Below are 25,721 nucleotides of genomic sequence, written 5' to 3'. Positions count from 1 at the left end.
TGAGTCACACCGGGTTAAGAGGGGCTCCCCAGAGTCAGCGACTGGTCTCTGTGAGAGAAGCGGGGAGATGCAGACACGCACCCAGGGAAGACAGCCTCTCGGAAAGGCCGAGTTCCGAGTGACTCAGCTAAAAGCCAGGGGCCATGGGGTACCGTCAGCAGCATCAGACAAGGAGGCCTGCCAAGGGGATGTGCCTGCTGCCACCCGGAGTTAGACTTCCGGCCCGCAGAGCTCCAAGGTGCTGAGCTGTCGTTCTGAGCCCCCGGCAGGGGGCTTCGCTGAGCAGCCCTCAGAGCCCCCGATGCCTGCGAAGTGTCTGCAGGAACACATGCCCCTCTGTGGCCACATGGGCGATGTGGCTCTGGAGTGTCCACGGGCGTGCACGCTTTGCGAGGCACCCCGAAGCGTGCTCAGCGTCCATGTTAGCACGTGCGATGCCCTCACATATGCACCGGGTGGCCAGCCTGGCCTCGCGTGCGGAGGGTCTCTGCCAGTGTCCACGCCCGCCATCGCGGGCATGGTGAGGAGCGTGTCTGCGGTCCATCCGGGTTCCGCGCAATCTCGGGGTGGGTGGCTTCTCGGGCAGGCTGAGAGAGGAGCTCCTCCGACGCTGACCGCGCTCCGCGCTCTCGTTTGCAGGCGCTGTACGAAAACATGCTGGTGGAACTGCCCTTCGCCGGCTTCTTCCTGTCCAAACTGCTTGGCACCAGCGCGGATGTGGACATCCATCATCTGGCCTCGCTCGACCCCGAAGTGTACAAGAATCTGCTTTTCCTCAAGAGCTACGAAGGCGACGTGGAGGAGCTGGGGCTGAACTTCACCGTGGTGAACAACGACCTGGGGGAGGCGCAGGTGAGGGGCCTGTTGTGACGCCGCTGCTGTTCCCGCCAGGCGGCGGGTGTCCTCCCGTGTGGAAGTGCTCCGGCGCCGTCCAGTGCCCGGAGGGCTCGACGTGGGGCGTGGGGGGCTGGAGACGCACGGGCCACGGCCCCAGTCCTCTGGGATTCCCTTCCCGGGGCTGCTGCTCGTCTGGCTCTTGGCCCTGGGGACTGGGGGTAGCCCCTTCTCAACAGGAGCCGCAAGGGTCCCTGTGCACCTCTGTTCCTTGCCCATTCTCAGTGGACCTCGGGTGCTCTGACGCCGACCGCTGGCCTGCATGATCAATCTGGTTGGTCTTAGTGTCTTTATCTTTTTTTTTTTTTTTTTAAAGATTTTGTCTACCTGTTTGACAGGGAGAGCCACAGCGAGAGAAGGAACACAAGCATGGGGAGCGGGAGAGGGAGAAGCAGGCTCCCCGCTGAGCAGGGAGCCCAATGCGGGGCTCAGTCCCTGCTGAGCCGAAGGCAGACGCCCAACAACTGAGCCACCCATGTGCCCCCTTTTTAAAAAATATTTTCTTTATTCATTTGAGAGGAAGAGACAACATGAGCACAGGGAGCAGCGGAGGGAGAGCGAGAAGCACACTCCCGGCTGAGCAGGGAGCCCGTCATGGGGCTCGATCCCAGAGCCCTGAGATCGTGCCCCGAGCCCAAGGCAGACACTTAACTATTGGAGCCACCCAGGTGCCCCATGTCTTTATTCTTCTTAAAAAAACAAAAAACAAACCAAAAAAACCCTACATGTTAGAGATTGAAACTGATTTTTCTAGATGACAGCACTGTCGGGGCATGATTGGCATTCCACCAAATCACGCTTCTGAGGACGGCGGGTCGGCTCGCTCTGGGTGCGCCGCCCTCCTGAGCTCCGGCCAGGATGGTCTCCTCTCCCCAGAGAAGCCGGTGCGCGTGAGCAGGCCCGTCCCGCCCCGCGGCAGTGAGCACGACCTGCCTGCTGTGCGCACGCTCGGCTACCCCAGGTGCGGTGCGGACGGGAACCCTGCGGCCGGGGCCCTTGGTGGCTGCTGCGTTCCCTTGCCCCAGGAGCCCATGCTCGTCCCTCTGGCAGCTGAGCGGCGCTCCGTGGTGTTGGGATCCGGTCTCTCCGTTGACGGACATTTGGGTCATTTCCACTTTTTAGCTGTTAGGCAGAGTGCGCTAGGGACGTTCTCATGCCACGCACTCAGCTGACACCCGGGGTCTCCTCACAGCGTGGGGAGATCGGGGCCGTGGGGGGAGGTAGAGATGGGCTGGACTGGCCACCAGGTGGGACTTGGTAAGATGGGCGGTCGGCGGGGGGGCATTCGGCGTACTTTTGTGTACATTAGCGTACGTTCAGATGGTCCCATAATTTGCAAAACTTTTTTTTTTAATTTATTTATTTCCAGCATAACAGTATTCATTATTTTTTCACCACACCCAGTGCTCCATGCAATCCGTGCCCTCTATAATACCCACCACCTGGTACCCCGACCTCCCACCCCCAACCCCTTCAAAACCCTCAGATTGTTTTTCAGAGTCCATAGTCTCTCATGGTTCATCTCCCCTTCCAATTTACCCCAACTCCCTTCTCCTCTCCATCTCCCCATGTCCTCCATGTTATATTTTATGCTCCACAAATAAGTGAAACCATATGATAATTGACTCTCTCTGCTTGACTTATTTCACTCAACATAATCTCTTCCAGTCCCGTCCATGTTGCTACAAAAGTTGGGTATTCGTCCTTTCTGATGGAGGCATAATACTCCATAGTGTATATGGACCACATCTTCCTTATCCATTCGTCCATTGAAGGGCATCTTGGTTCTTTCCACAGTTTGGCGACCGTGGCCATTGCTGCTATAAACATTGGGGTACAGATGGCCCTTCTCTTCACTACATCTGTATCTTTGGGGTAAATACCCAGGAGTGCAATTGCAGGGTCATAGGGAAGCTCTATTTTTAATTTCTTGAGGAATCTCCACACTGTTCTCCAAAGAGGCTGCACCAACCTGCATTCCCACCAACAGTGGAAGAGGGTTCCCCCTTCTCCACATCCTCTCCAACACATGTTGTTTCCTGTCTTGCTAATTTTGGCCATTCTAACTGGTGTAAGGTGGTATCTCAATGTGGTTTTGATTTGAATCTCCCTGAGGGCAAGTGATGATGTACATTTTTTCATGTGTCTGATAGCCATTTGTATGTCTTCATTGGAGAAGTGTCTGTTCATATCTTCTGCCCATTGTTTGATATGATTGTCTGTTTTGTGTGTGCTGAGTCTGAGGAGTTCATTATAGATCCTGGATATCAACCTTTTGTCTGTATTGTCATTTACAAGTATCTTCTCCCAAAACCTTTTTTTTTTTTTTTTTTAAGATTTTTATTTACTTATTTGACAGACAGAGATCACAAATAGGCAGAGAAGCAGGCAGAGAGAGGAATGGAAGCAGGCTCCCTGCTGAGCAGAGAGCCCGATGTGGGACTCGATCCCAGGACCCTGAGATCATGACCTGAGCCGAAGGCAGCGGCTTAACCCACTGAGCCACCCAGGCGCCCTCCCAAAACCCTTTTTAACGTGTGCAACAAACCGGATTGTTGGAGGACCTTTGAAGTCGTACTTGTTATGTCTCGTTTTACCAGATTTTAAAGTGGCCAATGTGCTTCTCTAATTTTTGGTTTTTAGACAAATAGGTCTGTTTTGTAGGGAGAAGCAGCTTTTCTGCCATTCTTATGTAGATGAGTAATCTTCTCTGAATCGAGTAGTTCTGTTTTAACTACAGAACGTTTGTTACCATTGATCTTTGTAAATTTCTTTTGCTGGTTTTTAATTCAGGCTTTCAAAGGTCATCAGCTTTGTAACCTTAAAAGTAACTTCATATCAAAACGTACTCAAGGGGCGCCTGGGTGGCTCAGTGGGTTAAAGCCTCTGCCTTTAGCTTGGGTCGTGATCTCAGGGTCCTGGGATCGAGCCCCGCATCGGGCTCTGTGCTCGGTGGGGAGCCTGCTTCCTCCTCTCTCTCTCTGCCTCTCTGCCTGCTTGTGATCTCTCTCTGTCAAATAAATAAAATCTTCTTAAAAACAAAAAAAAAAAAGGAAAAAGGAGAAGCAGCTAAGCTTAGGGACATACAAGAGAAGGTGGACGGACGCCAGCAAGTCGCGTTCTCCTGCCGTCGTGGAGAGCAGTGGCTAGAGGCCTTGGGCTTTAGAAAGAGCAAGGCCGTGCACGGAAGGAGAACCAGTGTTTGATTCCAAATCCTGGTTTGCAGCATTTCAGTTCCTCAGGGTACAGCAGTCTAAACACGTGCATTTCAGAGCCGGCGGGAAATGAGGAACAAGGAAACACCCGAGGGCCGCCCACCTGGATTGGTCAGAGGAATGTGTGACTCTTGATCTGGGGGTTGTGGGTTCGAGCCCCATGTTGGATGTAGAGATTACTTAAAAAAAATAAAATCCTTTAAAAAGAAAAGAAAAAAAGAAAACCCCTGAGCCTCCCTTCCCAGGAAGCTGAGATTCGATCCTGGGACTGCCAAACCGTCGCTTGGCCCCACAGCAGGGACGTCTTCGGGAGCTGGGACGAGAAGCATACTCAGGTTTACGCGTCCTTGTTCTAAACTCTGGGTGTTCTGCCTGCCTTCGTGGTACTTGAGTTTTAGTCTGTTTCTTGGCCTTTAAACAGCTACTTATTTAGTGGGGTCCGGGGAGGCTCGGTCGGTGAAGCGTCCTACTGATTTCGGCTCAGGTCATGATCTCGGGGTCGTGAGATCGAGCCCCACGTCAGGGGCTCTGTGCTCGGCAGGGGGTCTGCTTGGGGCTCTCCCTCTTCTCCCTCTGCACCCCCCCCCCACCGTGCATGAGCTCACACTGTCTCTCAAATAAGTAAAACCTTCAAAAACAACGACAAAAAGCCACCTATTTAAGAAATAGGTGTGGATTAAATCCTAAGTGGAAATAAGGGAAATGACACCACCTTGGCCTCCTGCTTCCGTCTTACTCGGACACCTCTGGGCATCCTGGAGAACGGACCTTGTGGGCATCCTGGAGAACGGACCTTGTGGGCATCCTGGAGAACGGACCTTGTGGGCATCCTGGAGAACGGACCTTGTGGGCATCCTGGAGAACGGACCTTGTGGGCATCCTGGAGAACGGACCTTGGCGCCGGCAGAGGAGATGAGACCGGGGAGGACAGAGCCCCGTCCTGGTTACGGCTCACTGAGCTGCGTCTGTTCCCACCCCTGCCATCCGAGACAGCTGAAGTTCCGCTCTGCGCAATCAGACTTGCGTGTCGCAGCGTGAGGACACCGTGAACACGCCGGGAGTGAGGCCGCCGGTCCCCGTCTCGGGCCGCCCGCGGGCGTGGTTCACCAATGAAGTAAAAGCGCCAGACGGTTCTATAGTGCCATGCCCGCGGCCTCTGCTGGCGGGAGTGTTTCCCATTTTCCTTCCAGGATAGACGGTGACAGTGAGACGTCGCCCACATAAGCGTCCGTTAGAGCAGCTCGGGTAGCACTGGAACCGGTTAGAAGCAGAAGTGCGAAGTGACGATGTTTCAGTCGTTCGCAGAAGCTCCCGCTGAATAAAGAGATTGTGGGTGGCCACGCAGGGGGTTAATTGCACTGAAGGGTCCAGCAGGGAAACTGAGAAAGTCCCTGGAAAGCAGCTGATCTATGGGGGACACCTTCCGGATTTCTGCAACGGCAGATACAGAAACAGTCCTCTGTACAGGTTTAAGTGCATGAAATACCGTGACTTAGAGAGTTCTAACATGCAAATACCCCGATATGTTGGTAGGTCACGTTAATTTTCCTTTCAGAAATACTAGGGTTTTTCCCCAACTTGCTTTCTTTGGGGAAATCAGTACGGCTGTTAGCCTGCCTAAAAACGCATGTGAAATTTTAGACCACGAGTTTGTGCACGTGTCTCTGCTGAGGAAAGGGCTCAGGGTTTAAGGTGGTCCCTCAGTGTCGCTGTGCCCAGAGCATGAACTTGAGGCACGAGACCTCGTTCAGGCCCTGGTTCTGCTGCCGTGCCGCGTGAGCCTGGGCTGGTCACAGCAGCTCGTCTGCCCTTCCAGAGGGCGTGGACGGGGCCCCGAGGATGAAGTGGGTGCACTTGGGTGGGGAGCCCGTGTGCCCCCCAGTGCTATCCAGCCGCACTCAGGAGGGGCGGGGAGCGCAGTGCAGGAGAGCTGCTGGTTCATACTGAGAGATGTAAATACGCCTTCACCCTGGAACCCCAGGACCGATCCAACACAGTGTGAGACTTGAGTTGCTGTTCCAGCGTCGCCGAGACAGGAGCGGAGATGACCACACGCTGTCCCCTTGCGGTCCCTGGAAACAGCCTTGCCATCTGATAAGGCAGGGGGTCTGGGGCTTTGGGGGTCCTTTACCTGACAGTTTCCCGGGTCCTTTGTCTTTGAATCACTCACTAACCGCTCATTTGGTACCCGTTGTTGGTGCACTTGGCGTAAGGGCCGGTAGTTGCAGGAAAGCAGCCCTGCAGGCTCGTGGGGCCCAGGTAGTGCGTGGACAGCAAGCACGGGGTGCATCATGGTCTCTCCCCGGAGTGGGGAAGGGAGACGAGGTGTGGATTCAGAGCCTTTCCTGGGCCTCTGGTTCCAGCCCAGACCACAAGCACCAGCGGGCAGGGGGAGCACCGGGGGAAGAAGCCCACGTGTCGAAGCCTTGTTGTGTCCGTGGCGCAAGGTAGCTGGGCAGCCATGGGCGAAGGTGATTTCAGGAAAGCTCCTCTGCGACGGGGCCTCCATGGGAAGTGGTGCAGAAACTGGCCAAGATGCCGTTGCCCGGGGCAGGCCGTTGCCCGGAGCCGGAGGTGCTGTCCTCGTTCAGGCTGAACCGCGAGGAGGACCTGCTCGCGGCTTCCGTGACCCACAGTCTGGGCAGCCCTCTGTGTTCACCCCGAGCTTTGCCACCCACCGGAACATCGGCTTCACTGCTGTCTCTGTTCTTAGCACAGGCGGCCTCATCCAGGTGCGTCTGAGAAGCAGCAAACGTGAAAATGGTGCATTCTTGTGAGTTAGGCTGACGCCTCTGCGATGGCTTTTCCGTCCCCTTTGGTTCACACGAGCTCACAAACCACAGACCCTGGGTAGACCAAGCAGAAATACCACCCTTTTATTAATGATGAAAGCCATTCCTGGGACAGGGGTGGGGGTTGCAGGTGTCCCCGTCACAGCGGGCGGGGACAGCCAGCGTCCGGCCCTGGCTTCTGCCGTGGGCTTCCTGCTGACACCCCGGCAGTGCCCCCAACACACTGCGTGAGCAAGGCCCAGTGAGGATGGACGGCCGTCCTGGGGGTGGGCCATCTGAGTGACAGCCCGTCATCGCTAATGGACTGCTGTCCTCCGAGTCCTGTCTGCTGTACCTAAGGGGCCCCGGCCCCTCAGTCAGCGGAGCCTGCGACACTTCATCTTGGGTTGTCGGGTCGAGTCCCACGTTGGTGTAGAGATAAGTTAAACATAAAATCTTTAAAAATAGTAAAAATAATGAGGGGCCCCAGGGTGGCTCAGTCGTCAAGTGTCTGCCTTTGGCTCAGGTCATGATCTCGGGGTGCTGGGATCGAGCCCCGTATCAGGCTCCCTGCTTGGCAGGGAGCCTGCTTGTCCCTCCGCCTGCCTGTATCTGTCTCTTTCTCTGTAAATAAATAAATACGAGTCTTTTATAAAAGAATGAAAGAATGAAGTACTTCATAGTGATAACAGTATGACAGAGACACAAAGAGAAGAATGTTCTGTTTGTACCACTATGACTTACGATTCCCCTACAACCTTCATTCCTTAGGTTGTATTTTCTCCAGAATGAATCCCTTTTGACATGAGTTCATTTTTCGGTTCGTATCTTTGCCCTTTGTGATTCATAATTTAACTTTTTTTTTTTAAGATTTTACTTATTTATTTGACGGAGACACAGCGAGAGAGGGAACACAAGCAGGGGGAGCGGGAGAGAGGGAAGCAGGCTCCCCGCAGAGCAGAGAGCCTGAGGCGGGGCTCGATCCCAGGACCTGGGACCATGACCTGAGCTGAAGGCAGAGGCTCGACGATGGGTCAGTCGGGCGCCCGATTTTAACTCTCAGTTATTTACTGCAGAGAAGGAGAGCGTGCGCCTGTATGTTGGGGGCGGGGCAGAGGGAGAGGGAGAGTCTCAGGCAGACCCCCCTGCCGCTGAGCACAGAGCCTGACGTGGGGCTCGATCTCACGACTCTGAGATCATGACCTGGGCCAAAATCACCCAACTGACTGAACCACCCAGGCACCCGATTGCTAATGTTTACGACAGAGTTGCCATCATCACCTGTTGCATTGGTGGCTGACGCTCCTAAAGGCAGATATGACGCCCGGCTGTGGAGGGTCCCATCAGCGGGGCGTCCTTGCGCCGATGCAGGCTGGCCTGTCACCAGCCGCACGGCCTTTTACTCCGCTGCCCGTGTACAAAGCCGTGCTAGCAGGTTTCTCTGAAGGAAATGTTTCTTGGTTTCGTTTTGCTCTAGTCCTACTTAGAATTTCCAGACCCTTGTTTTACTCTTTCCAGGTGGTCGAACTGAAATTTGGTGGCAAAGACATCCCTGTGACGAGTGCCAACAGGATTGCGTACATCCACCTCGTGGCTGACTACAGGCTGAACAGGCAGATCCGCCAGCACTGCCTGGCCTTCAGACAGGGCCTGGCCAACGTGGTGAACCTGGAGTGGCTGCGGATGTTCGACCAGCAGGAGATCCAGGTAGGCCAGCCGTGCCCCCTGGGACCTCTGCTGCCACAAAACTCAGAGGAGCCGCCTGGCAGGCTGCCTCACATTTTACGAATCGAACTTGTTTTTCAGGTATTGATTTCTGGTGCACAAGTCCCCATAAGTCTGGACGACCTCAAATCGTTTACAAACTATTCAGGTAAGTTGCCACTGCTGCTTGCTTATTCCTGAAAACGTCACAGATGGTATTTCCAAATGGACTTTCCATTTGCTTTCTGTTCGGTGATTCAGTCACACAGTCTGGAGCCCAGCACGAGGGCCCCGTGAAATCCCCAGCTGGCCTGTTCTGCCTCCGCCTGCCCCCCAACAAGTAGCTGCTCTTTGGTTCTGTATATCTTTACACACAACTACAGGATCTCTTCTTACTGTCCTCATTTTTACATATGATTCTGCGTCTTGTGGTTTTGTTTTCCCACCATGTTTTCTTAAGTCTCCACGAATGCATTGGATCGCTTCTAGTCTTCCGCTTTTATTTTTTTTTTTTAAAGATTTTATTTATTTATTTGACAGAGATCACAAGCAGGCAGAGAGGCAGAGCAGAGAGAGGGGGAAGCAGGCTCCCTGCTGAGCAGAGAGCCCAATGTGGGGCTCGATCCCAGGACCCTGAGATCATGACCTGAGCCGAAGGCAGAGGCTTAACCCACTGAGCCCACCAGGCACCCCACCCCTGAAGCATTTTAAGTAGCAGCACTCCTGGCTGGTTCCGTTGGAAGAACATGTGACTCTTGATCTCGGGTATGGGTTCAAGTCTTCTGCTTTTAAAACAGTGCTTGCTAACGCCCTGCCCAAAACCCAAAACAGAACAAAAAACACTAACAATTAAAAAGAATAAACAAAAAAATTGGACCTCCTTTTTATTAAGTTAAACTTAAAAGTTTCTGCCCTTCAGGAAAATGAAACACCAGAAAGAAGGTACATAAATGGCCAGTTAACACATAGAAAGATGCTTAACGACATTAGTCATCAGAGAGAGAGATTGTTCAGAGCCAGACCTGGCGTTTCTTTTGGGCATTTGTAAGTTTTTCAAATTAACCACATATACACTTAGGAACATGAAGAGAGAAAAAAAGTCCTTAAAATAATCACTGTAACTTTAGTGGAATTTCAGTCTATTCTAGTTTGTGGCAATACACAATTTATAGTATACATTGTCTTTGTAGCATCAAAAATAAAAATAAGCTCTTTCCAGCAGACAGCCTCTCCTCTGCTGTCCTGTCCACCCTTGAGGGGTGTTCAATAAACTTCTGTCTCCTTAAAAATAAATAAATAAAAATATGTGTACATATACACACACACACACATATATGTATCTCTAAGCTGTTACTCTTCTTACAACTAGTTATTGAGATTAAATAGGTATATATGATTTATTTAACCTTCCACTGTAATAAATAGTTTTTTGTTGATTTCTACGTGTACTCTTTTTTTTTTTTCTTTTTTTTAAATGAGAGAAGCCCAGAAGTTAAATGGCTTATTAAGGATATGAAGACTTCAGGGGTAGGATCAGGACGGGTAGGACTCGCTGAGAGTGCGGCAAGCAGGGTGAGCACCGAGGAGATGGCGAGCGTTCTGGAGCTTGGCTGAGGGTACCTCCAGCCCTTTGTTCTTTTTTCTCATCTGTGGGAAACTCCAGATCTTAAACACATATGAAAATCTGTAGTTGTGAGCCGTGGATTCTTTTTTCTTAATTCAACTTTAATTGTAAGTTCCAAGATCCGTTGTTCATGCCCACAGCCAGTGCCCCGTGCAGTACGTGCCCTCCTTGGTACCCACCACCCCGTGAGCCACTGATTCTTAATGTTATTGTGCACACAGACATTTTAAAGTCTTTTAATTTTTTATTATTTTCTCCCGAATATTTTATTTATTTATTTATTTATTTATTTGCCTGCAAGAGAGTGTGAGAGCACAAGTATGGAAGGAGCAGACAGAGGGGCCAAGCAGACTCTGTGCTGAGTGCAGAGCCGGCTGTGGGGCTTGACGCGGGGCTCGATCCTAGGCCGCCATGATCATGACCCAGGCTGAAACCAAGAGTCCGTCACTGAACTGACTGAGCCACCAGGCACCCCTGAAGCATTTTATCTTTTTTTTTTTTTTATTAAGATTTTATTTATTTATTTGACAGAGATCACAAGTAGGCAGGCAGAGCAGAGAGAGAGGAGGAAGCAGGCTCCCTGCCAAGCAGAGAGCCCAACGTGGGGCTCAATCCTCGGACCCTTGGGATCATGACCCGAGCAGAAGGCAGAGGCTTTAACGCACTGAGCCCCCCAGGCACCCCACTCCTGAAGCATTTTATGTAGCAGCACTCCTGGCTGGTTCCATTGGAGGAAATTGTGACTCCTGATCTCGGGTATGGGTTCAAGCCCCACCTTGGGAATAGAGATTACTTTTTAAAAAACAAAATATAGGGGCGCCTGAGTGGCTCACTGGGTTAAAGCCTCTGCCTTCGGCTCAGGTCATGATCCCAGGGTCCTGGGATCAAGCCCTGCATCAGGCTCTCTGCTCTGTGGGGAGCCTGCTTCCTCTCTCTGCCTGCCTCTCTGCCTACTTGTGATCTCTGTCTGTCAAATAAAATGAGTAAAATCTTTAAAAAATAAATAAATAAATAAATAAAAATAAAAATAAAAAACAAAATATAATATTAAAAATGTTTTAGATATCTTAGAAAATGTAGACATATTCTTAAGTAAACGTGACGATACAGTGAGTGCGTGTGAAACCACGTCTCTGTGCCTGGGGTCTGGTAGGACCAAGCAGGAGTGGCACGCGGTCGCGGGCGTGAGGCCCTTCGCTGCTACGCAGTGTCCACTCCCTGTGCTTACCATCTGGGACACGCTGCATAATTCGATTTTCAAGACCAGGAGAACTACAGTCATTCCAGTGCTGGGGCACCCGGCGGGGTCCCTCCGCGGAGCGTGATGCTCCTAATCTCTCAGGGTCATGAGTTGAGCCCCACACTGGGCGTGGAGCCTACTTTAAAACAACTAATAATGAAGGGGCGCCTGGGTGGCTCAGAGGGTTAAACCTCTGCCTTCGGCTCAGGTCATGGTCTCAGGGTCCTGGGATCGAGCCCCACATCAGGCTCTCTGCTTGGCGGGGAGCCTGCTTCCCCCCTCTCTGTCTGCCTCTCTGCCTACTTGTGATCTGTCAAATAAATAAATAAAATCTTTTTTAAAAAATTAAAAATCAGAAAAAAAATTAAAGTCACTTCATTTTCATAAAATCGTAATAAACATTTATAATTAACAAAATTACAAGTGACTTTTCTTCATTGTTCTTCTCTGTTTTCTAAATATTATGAAATGAGTATTCTCCCCAGAATAGTATTTAAGCCTTAAAAACATACCCTTTGTGGGAGTTGCAGCTGCAGCTGAGTGAGAAGATTTCTCTCCTCAAAGGTCACTATTAGCCTGATACAAAAATAACACAAGAAATTCATAAATTAATATCCCTCAGGAACAAAGATCAAAAGTCCTCAGTATATTAGCAGCCTGAATCCGGCAGCTAGGCAGCACCTACCCCACGAATGCACAGTTCATCTAACATCTGAAAACGTGTGCACATAACGTGCAGTGCTGACAGTGCAGAGAACAGGACCCGCACAGTCGTCTCCGTCGAGGCAGAAGAGAAAGGAAAAAGCGAGTGCAGCTCTGGCGCATCTAAGCGTCTCCTACCCATTTGGGGTGAAAACCCTCAGGAAACTAGAACAGGAGGGAACTTTCTCGCCCTGAGAGCAGACACGCACAGCACGTCAGAGCTGCCGGCCCCCTGGGGAAGGTTAAATGCCGCCTGCCTATGTCAGAGGCACGTGACCGTGGTTTCTAGCTAGTGCAGTGAGGCAGGAGGCAGGAAAGGAAAGAAAAACGTCCAGGTTGGAAAAGAAAAGTGAAAGAAGTAAAACTGGGGGTGCCCGGGAGGCTCAATTGGCCAGGTATCTCCGACTCCTGGTTCCGGCTCAGGTCATGGCCTCAGGGTCGTAAGTGCAAACCCCACGGTGGGCTCCATGCCGGGTGTAGAGCCCACTTAAGGTTCTCTCTCCCGGGGCGCCTGGGTGGCTCAGTGGGTTAAAGCCTCTGCCTTCGGCTCAGGTCATGGTCCCTGGGTCCTGGGATCAAGCCCTGCATCGGGCTCTCTGCTCCGCTGGGAGCCTGCTTCCTCCTCTCTCTCTGCCTGCCTCTCTGCCTCCTTGTGATCTCTGTCAAATAAATAAATAAATAAAATTTAAAAAAAAAAAAGATTCTCTCTCCCCTTCCTCTCCCTGTGCCCCTCCACCCCCAAAAAGGAAGTAAAACCGGCTTTCTTCATAGATAGCTTGACAGCAAAACAAAATGAGAACTAAAAATCATTTCAGCACAAATCAGTACCACAAACCAATGTTGGTCTCACACACAATCTGAGAACAGAATTAAGCAGTTTCATTCAGGGTAACGGCAAAAAGAGTACAGTGTAGACACAGCAAAGTGAGTGTATGTGTGGGACCCGTTCGCTGTGGCGCACACGCCACCGCTGAGAGGAAGAGGGGACAGCCCGGCATCACGGGTCGGACATTCCGTATCGCCCGATGTTCATCGACAGATTCCGGGCAGCCCTACCAAAATCCCAGCAGGCCTGTCGGTGGAAACACATGGGCTGATTTTTAAGTTCATTTCGAAACGGAAAGGACCCAAAATAGCTGAGACAGTTTTGCAAAAGAGCAAGTTCTGGGAGTTACACTGGATTTAAAACTTCCTTTGGCCGCAGTGGTCAGGACATTGTGGACTTGGCACCCAGGACTGACACAGTGATCGATGCGCCGTGATTGGCTTCAGAAGCAAATCCGCATGTTCACAGTCCGCTGGCCGTTCCCTTGACGGTACGGCAGTCCTGGGACAACAATAACATGGAAAACCTAGAGCTTCAGTTACCTCACGCCACGTGCAGAAATGAGCTCAGCGGGCTGGGAGCCCCATAGGTAACAGCCAAAACTATAAAACCTCTAAAAGAACATAAAGGAGAAAATCTGCATGGCCTTTGGATTGGACGGAGTTTTTGGTTGTACGCCAAAAGCAAGAGCCAGAAAAAAGAAATTGAAAGAAAGTTGGACTTCCTCAAAATTAAAGCTTTTGTGCTTCAAAACATACTGTTAAGAAAATGAAAAGACAAGCCACAGATTGGAAGAAACCATGTTCAGGTGATATGTATAATATATATAAAGAACATTTACAACTTCGTAGGACAAGCAGTTGAATTTAAAACATGGCCAAAAAAAAGTTTCACCTAAGAACATACGTGTAAATGGCCAGTAAGCAAATTAGCACAGCAACAGCTGTTCAGCACGAAGTCCGATCGTGATGAGAGAATACTGTGTACCCACCGGAAGGACTGGAATCAGAAAGGTAGGCGAGCGCCAGGTGTTAGTACGTGGAGAAAGTGGAACCCTCCTGACTGCATGCAAGATGATGGCAGCTCTTTGCAAAAGTTGACCATGAGTTAAAAAGTGGCTATACTCCTACCTCACACCATATACAAAAGTGAACTCCAGATGGGTCAGCAGCCTTAATGTAGGGCCTAAAAGCATAAAGCTCTTAGGAGAAAAGGGGTAAGTCTTTATGATCTTGGATTTGACTTTGGATTCCTAGGTATGATGCAAAAGCATAAGCGAAAAAAGAAATGGAACTTCATCAAAATTACAAACTTTGTACATCAAAAGACATGATCAAGAAAGTAAAAAGGCCAACCTATAAAAGGGGAGAATATTTGGAAATCATATATATGTGTTCAGGATATATAAAGAACTCTTACAACTCAACAGGAAGACAAGCCAAGTCATAAATGGGACAAGGAGGTGAATAGACATTTCTCCAAAGATCATCCCAAATGTGACCAGTCCCGAGGGAGATGCACATGAGACACAGTGGAACAGGTCACCCGTCCATGAAGACGACTCACACAGGCACCACGTAGAGAGTAACAAGTGTGGTCAAGGATGGAGAAACTGAAACCCTTGCTGGCTGCTCTCCTGTAAAGTAGCCACTATGGAAAATGGGCTGGTGGCTCCCCAGGAAGCCAAACACAGACTTACCATCGGGCCCAGCAATCCTGCTCTCACGGTGTACCTAAGGGCATTGGAAGCAGGGACTGAACACGTACTTGCGCGCGGGTGTTCACACAGCATCGTTCATAGGGGCCCAGAGGGGGACCTCCAGAACGGCCTCCTGCCGATGGACGGAGGAGCGGGTGTGGTCTGTGCGCGGCAGTGGGTGTCACTGAGTCTTCAAAAGAGCGAAGTTCTGATATGTCTCGAAACGTCATGCCCAGAGACGTAAGCCAGGCACAAAACAGGACCTATGTGGTGTGACTCAACTTACACGAAAACCTCCCGCTCTTCACTCTCCCTCTGTCTCAAATAAAACCTTTTAAAAAAGAAACTTTAAATGGTGAAATGTATGATTTGAAGAAAGAACCCCATGCAGACTTCTCAGTCCTGTTTTCCCGCAAGGCCCCCGTTTTCCCAGCTTTCCCGCAAGGTCACTCTGGCGGGGTCTGGAGCTGGTGCCGGTGAAGGCGCCCCATCGCGGCCCTGTTCCCCGACGTGCACCAGCCTCCCTGAGAGCGCATGTGCGGAGGCCCGCAGGCCTCGGTGCTCTGCTGGGAACGTGGGATTCGTTTGAGAAAGGGGGGTGTTCCAAGGGGGGTGCGGCCGTGGTTGCCGACATCGGAGTCTGCTGACGCTAACATAAATAGACAAATATGCGTGCATTTATCGGTACATAAGCGTGTGCACGTATGTCCCCTTCTGTCATTACTTTTTACTGCTGTAAGTTTGAACTTGAATGTTTATGTAAAGGCAGAGAATACCTAAGGTCACTCTGTCCCTACTCTCAAGTCATCAGTTTACAGAAAGGGAATCAGTCCAGCCTTTCCTTTGCCAAGAAGCTGTCTTGGGCTGTTTGCACCACCCGCCCGCACTGGAAGCTCAGACCTTTAATGATCTCCGCTTTTCCAGTAAATAGGCTTTAAAATATTATCATATTCATTTTGATGCCAATTAATGCACTTAAGATATTTTATCGATGTTATTTCTGTAGCCTATTAACAATGGGGGAACAATATATAGCAATTATTTCAGTTTTAGGAAGCACTTAACCAGATGAAGAGTAGTAAGCGGCCGCCGCGCCGAGAGCAGGTGTCCTGCGCGCGGGCTCGCTGCTGGCCGGGCGGCGGGTGGTCAAGTGCAGCGAGACGCTTAGATCACGCGGGCAGAGTAACCGGGTGTGTCAGAAACAAGTTTTCGGACCCGTGGCTCTTGCGAACGTCCCTGGTTAGAGTCTGCCCCTCAGAGACTGGTTGTTAACACTCGGACCCCTGTGTGGCGTCGCCTGTGCCCGGGCTCGCCGTCGCTCTGGCCTTAGGTTTGGGTCCTCAGAGCTGCGCCGTCCCTCCCCTGCTCGTGCAACGTCTCCCCGGAGCAGGAGGAGCAGAGCGGCCAGGCCACCCGGCTGGCCCGGTCACGCCGCCGGGGGGGCGTGTCCAAGCCTGCTTAGAAGCAAGCTGTCTGGGGAGTGGGTGTCGCCTCCGGCCCCGGCAGGTGGGGTGACGCCGCGCGGCAGGTGGCCGCTCTGCGTTTCCGGGGGAGCCCCACGCGACGGCCATGTTCGCGCTGACGCGTCTGTTCTCGTCCCACAGGAGGCTACTCGGCCGACCACCCGGTCATCAGAGTCTTCTGGAGGGTCGTGGAAGGCTTCACGGACGAGGAGAAGCGCAAGCTGCTCAAGTTCGTCACGAGCTGCTCCCGCCCGCCTCTCCTGGGCTTCAAGGTAAGAGGCCTCCGCACCGCTCGAGCAGGAAGGGCCGCGCGGGTGACCTGACGCGTCCGCCGCCTCGTCGTGGGCGGCCCGCGGCGTGCGGCCCGGGCGGCACCAGGTCTTTCTGTCCCTGGTGGTGCTAAGTGTCCGCCGGATCCTGATGCGCAGGTCACCACGCCTATCCCTGGCGCGGGTCCCGGGCTGTGGTCGCGATGGCCTGGGACTGGGCTGGGGCCCCGGGGCTGGGCCCGCGGGACGTAAAGGACCGTCTCCTCTGTGTTCCTCCTCGCTGAGGAGGGCGCAAGCTAAGAGCAGGGGTAGGGTGTTTGGGGAGAGGAGAGGGAGCGGAAGAGCTGGGGAACCTCTGCACCCCCGCCGCGCAGAGACGATCCACAGGTGCCTCTTGACGCTTCCGGAACTTAACTGCAAACAGCTCTTGACGGGGGCAGCCGGTGAGCCTGTGCCTCGCCGCGGTATCCCCAGAGGAAGGCAGCCAGACGACAGGGAGCGGCCCTCGTAGCGGGAAGGTGCCCTTGTGGTACAGATGTGCGCTTATCGAAACACCTGTGTGCTCGTGGACTCGTGGGGTTCAGACCGCCCTTGTGCAAGGGGTCAGGGGTGTATTTTTCCCTGGTTGTTCCCTGTTACTTATTTTGTGTTACTTATCAGTTCCAATAATTGATGATTACCTCATTGGTTCAACTTAATATCTTTAGCAATTAAATTTAGTCAGGGGACAGTTAGTGGTTCCCTTATTCATTGTCAATTAAAATAAAGCAACGTTAATAGTTTAAAATACACAGCGGTGCGTATATATATGACAGGGAAGAGTATCCGTGCAGATAAGCCTGGAGTTCTGCTCTGCTGGTCTAACTAACCGAGAGGCATGTACTCCGGAACCTTCGATCAATGAGTTATATGGTAGGAGTTATTCTTTAAATTGTTACTTTGAGGGGCGCCTGGGTGGCTCAGTGGGTTAAGCCTCTGCCTTTGGCTCAAGTCATGATCCTCAAGTCCTGGGATCGAGCCCCGCATCGGGCTCTCTGCTCAGTGAGGAGTCTGCTTCTCCCTCTCTCTCTGCCTCTCTGCCTACTTGTGATCTCTGTCAAATGAATGAATAAAATCTTTAAAAAAAAATTTTTTTTAGAAGTTTTAAAAAAAAAAGAAGTTGACTGTCAGTCGCTCCGTGTGGCACCCAGTGGGACCGCCCGAGCCGGAGCCGTGGAGGGGAGAAACGGGAGGGGCATGCGTGCGGGCAGGGCTTGTGCGACTGACACTGCTGTAGTTTGGAAGCGATGAGTCATTTTCAGAAAAACCAGAACTAAAGATCACTCCTCTGTCTTGCAAAGTACCAAGGTAGGAAGTAAGCGTGCCCAGCAAGGCACACGGAAGCCACTTCGTCAATCAGACACAGAAAATGCTAAGAATCCTGCAGTAGATACGGGACATTAATGAGAGAGCCGAACCATTGCAAGGGACGTAGAATAAACTCACCTGTTAAGGGGAGAACTTCCAGACTGGGTTAAAAACCCTGCTGCATACCAGCGGTACACGTCAGCAGGGACTCAGAAATTGAGCGGTGTTTCAGGCTCGCTGTGGAACCGGCCCTGGCTTGGGCCAACTGCGTGGTGCCGAGCACTGGCCCATGGGCCCACACTGGAAAACGGGCCTCTGTGACTCTGAGGAAAACCAGGCAGCAGCCTGGAATAAACACGGCTCTGCCGTTCGGTTCCTCATGGCGTGTCATGCGGTCTGGGGATGTGGCCCTGGTGGGGCCTCGAGAGCGGGAACAGCGGGGGACGGCGCGCCAACCCGTACCAAGGAAAGGGCCTTCTGGGGGCCAGATTTTATCATCTGGTCCTGTAAACAGTCATGAGACAGGCTAAGATTGCAGTAACGGTCGGGTAGTTTTATCAGCAACCTTTTATTATGAGCAACCAGGCTTCTAGAATCTTCCTGCTTCAAAAGGACACCACACCTAGACGTAAGGAAAGTAAGGACCTCGTTCTGTGAAAGGAGGTTTGGAAGGCTCACTCCCGTCAGCACTGAGAGGAGGACCCAGAGATTTCTGCCGGCTCCTGGCTAATTTCGTCGAGGGCTGGTAAGAATTAGGGGTGTTGCTGGAAGGGGAAGGTTCCAGAGATTTGGGAACTGGAGGAGAATGTGTTAAAAGGCCTGAGAGAGTGTTGCAAGTTTAAAGGAAAGGAGAAGTGAGGGGCTTTACATTCGGTTTTTAAATCCCACGTAGAGAGGCAGCTGGGGGGCTCAGTCATTAGGTGTCTGCCTTCGACTCAGGTCATGGTCCCAGGGTCCTGGGATCGAGTCCCGCATCGGGCTCCCTGCTCTGCAGGAAGCCCGCTTCTCCCTCTGCCTCCGCCTGCCACTTCCCCTGCTTGCCCGCTCTCTCTCTCTCTCTGACAAAGAAATAAATAAAACTTTATAAAAAGAGAAGTCCTGCGTGGAGTCCTAGTGAGCTCTGGTCCCTCTTAGTGACCCCACACAGTCACGACTGAGCTGTCATCGGACCATGAAAAATTCTTTGCGGAGCTATGAGACCGTCTTCCTAGTTTAGATTTTTCCCAAGGATCTAAAATATATTAAATGTAAAATTTAGTTTAGAGTTTTCAGATATCTTTGCATTTGTCCTAAGTCAGACTCCGGAGTGGAAGAAATCACCTTAATATTTGTGCTTTCCAGTTGGCTAGGCAGGCCGGGCACGAGTGTCCTTCAGTCCAAGTGCCATAAGGAGCAAAGGCAAACCTGCATAATTTAAAGTTACAAAACTCAGTGCTGCATTATTGGAGAAGAATAGCGTCTGCTAAAGCTAATTAAAGTTTAATATGTTCAGTGAATGTGATTGTTACAGACAAAAAAATCATTAAAGTGCTGTAGAAAATTGTTAAGTTGCCATCGGGCCACGTAACAAATTGATGATTTTTCTCACTCTGAATTAATGCAAATTCCCGTTGTGCTCTGTTTAATTCTGCACGACACAGTGCCCTTGACTCAGATTTCAATGAAGAACTTCATTTTTTTTACTTTTAAGACTCCAAGGAGGAAATTCAATTAGCATTATGAAAGAAACACTGAAATGGGGCATTTAATTCAAAATGTGTCTCGGGCTCCCCCATGTAGCCGGTCACTCCCCTTCCCTTGCCCGCTGACTCTGCCTTCAGAGGTCCTTTTGTATTTCAGAACTGTGATGTTTTCATCTTAGATTATTCAAGCATGTGAGAAAATTAACTGCCCTCCATGTAGTCAGAATGTGAAATAATAAATGTAATTAATGTGCTTTCTGTTTCTCTTTTGGTTCCTGATCTGACACTTTTATGAGACACTTAAAGTGGCATATAGACTATAATTTTTTAAAAGACAGTGGTTTTAACACATACTATGTGCCACATACACTGTTTAAATGAAGCTTTCAGTTTAGCTGAAACGTACCCGGGCTGGTGAGCCGCGTGTAAGTCTGCAGTCAGCGTCGTGTGGGCCGCGCCGTTCCCAGCCGTGCCCGCGCTGTGAGGTCCGTGCTAAATTCCGCCTGCGAACCAGGCAAAACGCGCCCGAAGCCGCCTGGGCTGGCTGGGGCCGGGCTGCAGGTGCCTCCCAGGGCCCGCATCTGAGCAGGCGCCTCGCTCCCACTTCGTCCTCTCATTTCCATGACGGTGGCTCGTAGGGAATTATTTTCTGTGCTCTTTGATCATAATTCTTGAATATAATTTAAGCCTATAATATAGGCTTTTTATCAGGATCATTTTTCTTCATATTAAAACATCTTTGAAAAAAAAAAAAAAAATAAAAATAAAACATCTTTGAAATTTTTTTAAGATTTTATTTATTTGACAGAGAGAGGTCCCAAGTAGGCAGAGAGGCAGGCAGAGAGAGGGGGAAGCAGATACTTGAAATATTTTTAATAAATTTCGTAATGTCCTCTCCTGCAAAGTTACCACAGTTGACTTCCTGTTTCTTATTAGTTGATTACAACTCTTCTTCCGTACGAGGCTAGGAACCTCGTTGTGCGTGAGTCATGATCTGTGTCTCGGATTCTCTGCTGAGGACGCCGTCCTGGGAGGGAGGTCAGGGCTGTGCGTCCAGGCTTCCTGTGCCCGCGCCAGGCTGGCCTCGCGGGGAGTCAAGAGGGAGGCGGATTGCGCGAGAAGGTGCTCGCCGCCGTCTGAGTGAGCTTTCGCTCTGGTGTTGGAAGCACGGGTGTCTGGTCACAGCTCTGAGGAGGAAGCCTGTGACAGGTGCACAGGGCACTGACCCCGAGGAGAAACCATCTATTCCAGGTACCAGCCAGGCGCCTATGGGGGGCCGTTTTGCTTTCCTGGGCGCCGTTTCCTGATGCAGTGAGGTGTGCAGGCTCCAGCAGCGTGTCTGAAATCCCTCAGCACCGGGGCTAAAAGCACACTTGCTCGAGCGTTGGCAGAGTCAGGCTTTCGGGACGAAGGCCGTCGCCACGTCATCGGGCTCCTGTTGCAGGCGAGCCCGCGGACCGCACCGAGCCGGGTGCAGCTAGTGTGCGCAGGAGAGGGTGCGGTTACCGTGGCCGCCGCAGAGCTCCGCGCACGGCCTGCCCAGTCGAGTTACCCACGGGCACATGCGCCTGCATGGGGGTGAGGGGACGTAGCCTGTCCCCTCACCCCTTTTAATTTGTAAAATTAAGAAGTAACCTGACCGTCCGTGGGCCAGCGGGGCCGCGTCACATCCAGCAGGACGCCGCACAGCCGCAGAAAAGCAGGAGGGAAGAGTGCGGAGACAGAGGAGCGCGTAGACAGCGACCGAGGTCCGCGACAGTGTCCGGAGCGCTCTGACGTCCTCCGACTTAGAGTGGGGCGGGGGGAGCCGTTCTCTCCCGGTGCGCAGATCTCCGTGGGCCTGTGCGGAAGACCCCAGCGCGGCGCTCAGGGGCCGGTGGCCAGGCTGCGGAGACTTTGTCCGCCAGCGCCCCAGGACAAGCGAGCCGCCTGTCTGCCGCCCCCTTCTCTTGCCCCTGGTCCCTGAGTTCACGGAGGGGCTGGGTCGCTCCTCTGTCCTGTGAACCTGGTCGCTAGAGGGTCTGCAGCCTCCAGACCTGAATTTCTCTCCTGGCGGTAACGTCCCGCGGGGAACATTGTCTGCGCTGCAGCGTCGCGGCGGCGGGGGCCGGGCCGGGGCAGGAGTGGGGTGGGCCTGCAGGTGGCCGACGCCCCTTGCCGCCGCGCCCACGTCCCTTCTGTCCTGCGCCGGTAACGCAGCCGTTTGCCGACTGCAGCGTCTCCTCATGTCCCGGCTGGCGTCGCCTGTGAAGAAAAGTTTATTTTTTTCTCACCAGTTCGTGGGTCACGCCGAGGGCTCCGTGCAGAGATGGTCGAATAAGCCGTGATCTTTGTTCACTCGCCGGTTCCCAGGACCGGGCGGGGGGGGCCAGCGCCCGGGGCAGCCCTCCGCTCAGCTCCTGGCCGCCAGCGTGCACCCGTGGCTTCAGCACGCCGCGTGCCTCGGCCACTGCCGGCGTCCCCTTGCCTCGGAGCGCCCACGTTCGGGGACTTCGGGGTGGCTTTGTGGGCTGGTACGTGGCCACGCTCGTCAGGTGGTTCTCCTGGCTCCGTGGGGAGCCCCGGGTCCTTCCCGTGAGAAGTGGGTCCGCAGAAGCCGAAACCCGCGCATCCGGCTGTTTGTCGTCGCGCGTGGTCGTGATTTCCGGGCTTGGACGCCGCGGACGGCGCTCGCAAACGGGTGGGTTTTTCCCCCAAGAGAACATCACATCACAAGTTCAGACTGACATTTCCAATTCAAATTTAGACTTCCAAGGTTTTTATTTTTTATTTTACTTCTGGATTTTTGTCTTACCGGTGGTAGTTGTGGTTTTCGTCTGCTCCTTTGCTTTTTCTCCTAGTGAGTTCTCGGGTCCCGTGGTCCAGGGCGTCTGCATAGTTGGGCACCAGTTCTACGGAACACCACGTGGCTTCAGAACACCACCACGGGGCTGGGCGGGGGCGCCTGGTGGGCTCCCTGCTCACGCTCGAGCCCTCGCTCACAAATAAATCAATAAAATTTTTTTTTATAACTTTATTTTTTTTTTTAGATTTTATTTATTTATTTGACAGAGAGAGACCACAAGTAGGCAGAGAGTTGGGGGGAAGCAGGCTCCCCGCCGAGCAGAGAGCCCATCACAGGGCTCAATCCCAGGACCCTGGGATCATGACCTGAGCCAAAGGCAGAGGCTTCAACCCACTGAGCCGCCCAGGCGCCTCAATAAAATCTTTTTTTAAAGCTGTTTTTATTTATTTGATAGAGAGAGGGAGCACAGAGGGAGAAGGAGAGGGAGAAGCAGACTCTCCACTGAGCAGGGAGCCCTCCGTGGGGCTCGACGCCAGGACTCTGGGATTATGACCTGAGCTGAAGGCAAACACTGAACGGCTGAGCCCCCCAGGCGCCCCCACTTTCTGGTTTTCTGATAGTAGCCGTCCCAGCAGAGGTGAGGTTGTGAACAATATGGACTTTTCAGCCTCCAGTTTCTCTTCTCAGTTCTTCATATCGGAGTTGTTTTTTGTTTTTTTTTTCTTTAATAGATATTATTTATTTATTTGACAGAGACACAGCGAGAGAGGGAACACAAGCAGGGGAGTGGGAGAGGGAGAAGCAGGCTCCCAGCTGAGCAGGGAGCCCAATGCAGGGCTTGACCTCATGACCCTGGGATCATGACCTGCGCCAAAGGCAGACACTTAACTGACTGAGCCACCCAGGTGCCCATAAATAAAATCTATAAAAAAAAAAGAAACAGAAAATACTCAAGAACAACGCCTCGCTGTGAGATTAAGCCACCAGCGTGTAGCTTCCTGGGTTTCATGTTGCTTCAGTGCTTTCCTCCCCATTTGAATGAATTTGTTTTTTTGGTTTGGTTTTTGGTTTTTGTTTTTTCTGTTGGGACATCCATGTGGCTCTGAGTTTGGAGAAGACGTGCTCTGCCACGGCCCCTCCCCGCTGCTCCTTCCCCCGGCGGCTTCTGTCTGTTCTGACACAGGCCAGCAGCCGCCGGCGTTCACGCCTTCTTGAGCGACCACGGAGGCCCTGCTCAGTGGAGAGGTTCTGTTTCCCACGAGTGCCCTTCTGGCTCTTCCTCCTGCACGAAGCGCAGTGCCCGGGGCCTGCCGGCCGCAGAGCACAGTCTCGAGCACCGCCAGAAACCAGATGTCTTTCGCGAAAATGCAACCACAGCGTTTTCCTGTTGGGAGCAGGCGGGTTTTGTGTGCTTTTAAAAAGTCCATCCAGGGGCCGCCCATTAAGGTCGCGTCCTGCACGCCTGCTGTCTTTTCAGGAGCTGTACCCCGCGTTCTGCATCCACAACGGAGGCTCCGACCTGGAGCGGCTGCCCACGGCCAGCACCTGCATGAACCTGCTCAAGCTGCCGGAGTTCCACGACGAGTCGCTGCTGCGCAGTAAGCTGCTGTACGCCATCGAGTGCGCTGCTGGCTTCGAGCTGAGCTGAGCGGACGCGGCGCCACCCCCTGAGGAGCGACCAGGGCCCGCACCGCGGGCAGCACCCCCGGCCGCGAGGGCGCTGGGGCCGGACTCCTGCAGCTCTCCTGCCCCCCGTCCCTCCCTCCCCTCCCCCTCGTTCCAGATGGTCCGTGAAGTCGTGGTCACTCACTCAGATGGACACTGCTTTTCCGACAACGTAGACTCACAAGCGTTACGTGCCATGTGGCTACTGCGGTGGCTGTGCCGAAAGGGGCGCCGTGTTAAGACTAGTGGCAACTCAGTGAAATTAACCAAAGAAGAAGCTTTGGCTTTGCTAGTGGACTTGAGCCCTTCCTGAGCTGGGGGGCCGGGGGGCGGCAGCGCGGGTGCTCGTCGGCAGAGATGCCCGGTCTGAGAGGTGGAGGCGCATCCTCTCGGGGCTCCTGCTTCTCGTGTGGCGGAATTGTTTACAGTCCTGATTGTTCAAACTGAAGGCATTTTCTCTCCTGCTGCCTTTTCCCAAAGTGGTTAGGTTTGGAAAATACACAGCAATGATAATATTTTATTTGTGCTTTTTAAGCCATTCCCCTGAACAGGACGAGCATGCTTGTTTCGGTTTACGCTGACCGCATCGTGCCGGTCCGGCTGTTCCTGTGTGGGGGTGTGTGCGGGCGGACGTCGTGCTCCCGCGTCCAGCTCCAAGCGCGGCTGCGGGCTTCCGGGAGAGGGGAGGGGCTCGCCTGTCCCGCAGCGCGTGTGGCCCGGGATCGGCGGCAGCTGGGGGAGAGCAGACACTGGCATCGATCTGAGTCACTTGAACCAAAGTGGCGGGCTGCGGCTTTGCACTGGGCACGGCCTGCTGTGGCGGGACCTCGAGGCCGCCCGCCCTCCGCACCCCGGGGCCGCGCCCGCCCCTCTCCCCGGTCCCTGGGCAGTGCGCCAGGCTTTTGCACCCTCTGCTTCTCGACGGTGCTGCTCCGGAGGAAGACCGGACAGCCCCCGTCGCGTGTCCGGGGTGAGGGGTGCTGGTGACTCTCTTCAAAAGGCACTTTATCAGGACCTACCTTGTTGCTGGGTGATGTTGGCCTCTGAGAGCGGGGAGCGCGTCTGAGCACCCACTGGGAGAGCCAGACTGACCCTCGCTGACGCTGGGGGCTTGAGGGCTCTCGCTCTGACCTCCCTCTGCCTCACCTAGCGTTTCCTGTCACTGGGGCTGTGGGCTGTCCTATGGAATTGACCAGAATTAGCAATATGCTTTTAAATGCGGGGAAACTGAATGACACTTTTAAGACAATGACCATATCAAAACAAAATGTATAATTTCATAATTTGAATAATAAATTAAGTGTTTAAATGCTATTTGTAGTCTTGATATACAGAAATAAAATAATTAGGGTTTGTCCTTGGTTTTATCTTTATTTTAGGTTGGTTTACGTTGGACGTTCTGGACCTTCTCTGCATAGTGGTTTGTGCATTTTGTTATCCGTATTCTGGAAGCGGACTATCTGGGACCGAAGGGAGCGGCGGTTACACTTACTTGGGTTTTCTCAGCTCTCCTGAGCCTATTTATTTATTTGTATGTTTCAGTGGTTAAATATTTGCATTAAATGTTTTTTTCCCCAAGATTGTGTTGGAGTCCCCCGAGATCATTGTGGTTCGCTACTGGAACGATTGTTTCCCCCAGGCGTGTATGTGACGTCAGGTAATGAGGTGGAAAGACACCCTGTGGCTATGCTGAGACCCCGCCAGGCTGGACAGGAAGCCCGCCACCCCTGCACAGACACACTGCCCCCCGCCGACCTGGGTGCCCTCCTGGCGCTCACTGGGCTGCCCTTCTCGGGGCCGCTGCCGGCCAGAGCCCCCGCCCGGGAGGGACGCCG

At 52.6% G+C, this 25,721-nt stretch overlaps 1 protein-coding gene across 6 annotated transcripts in view; it reads left to right on the top strand.

Annotated features, from left to right (window-relative positions):
- UBE3C (ubiquitin protein ligase E3C) overlaps positions 1 to 25,466 on the top strand; it is a 109,009-nt gene extending 83,543 nt beyond the window's left edge. For 4 of the 6 annotated variants that reach the window (XM_032304262.1, XM_032304265.1, XM_032304260.1 and 1 more), the window contains 5 exons: positions 640 to 852; positions 8,399 to 8,587; positions 8,687 to 8,753; positions 16,280 to 16,410; positions 23,699 to 25,200. In XM_032304262.1, coding sequence (XP_032160153.1) covers positions 640 to 852; positions 8,399 to 8,587; positions 8,687 to 8,753; positions 16,280 to 16,410; positions 23,699 to 23,869 — 771 coding nt within the window. In that variant the 3' untranslated portion in view covers positions 23,870 to 25,200. Of the gene's footprint in view, positions 1 to 639; positions 853 to 8,398; positions 8,588 to 8,686; positions 8,754 to 16,279; positions 16,411 to 16,814; positions 17,388 to 23,698; positions 25,201 to 25,265 lie in introns of those variants that run through there. The other 2 variants (XM_032304263.1, XM_032304264.1) reach the window with 2 other exon arrangements.
- The last annotated feature ends 255 nt before the right edge of the window (positions 25,467 to 25,721 follow it).

This window comes from Mustela erminea, chromosome 11 (genome assembly GCF_009829155.1).
Source record: "Mustela erminea isolate mMusErm1 chromosome 11, mMusErm1.Pri, whole genome shotgun sequence".
NCBI lineage: Eukaryota > Metazoa > Chordata > Mammalia > Carnivora > Mustelidae > Mustela > Mustela erminea.
Note: the sequence above shows the minus strand (reverse complement) of the source record. Positions and strands in the feature narration are given on the sequence as shown.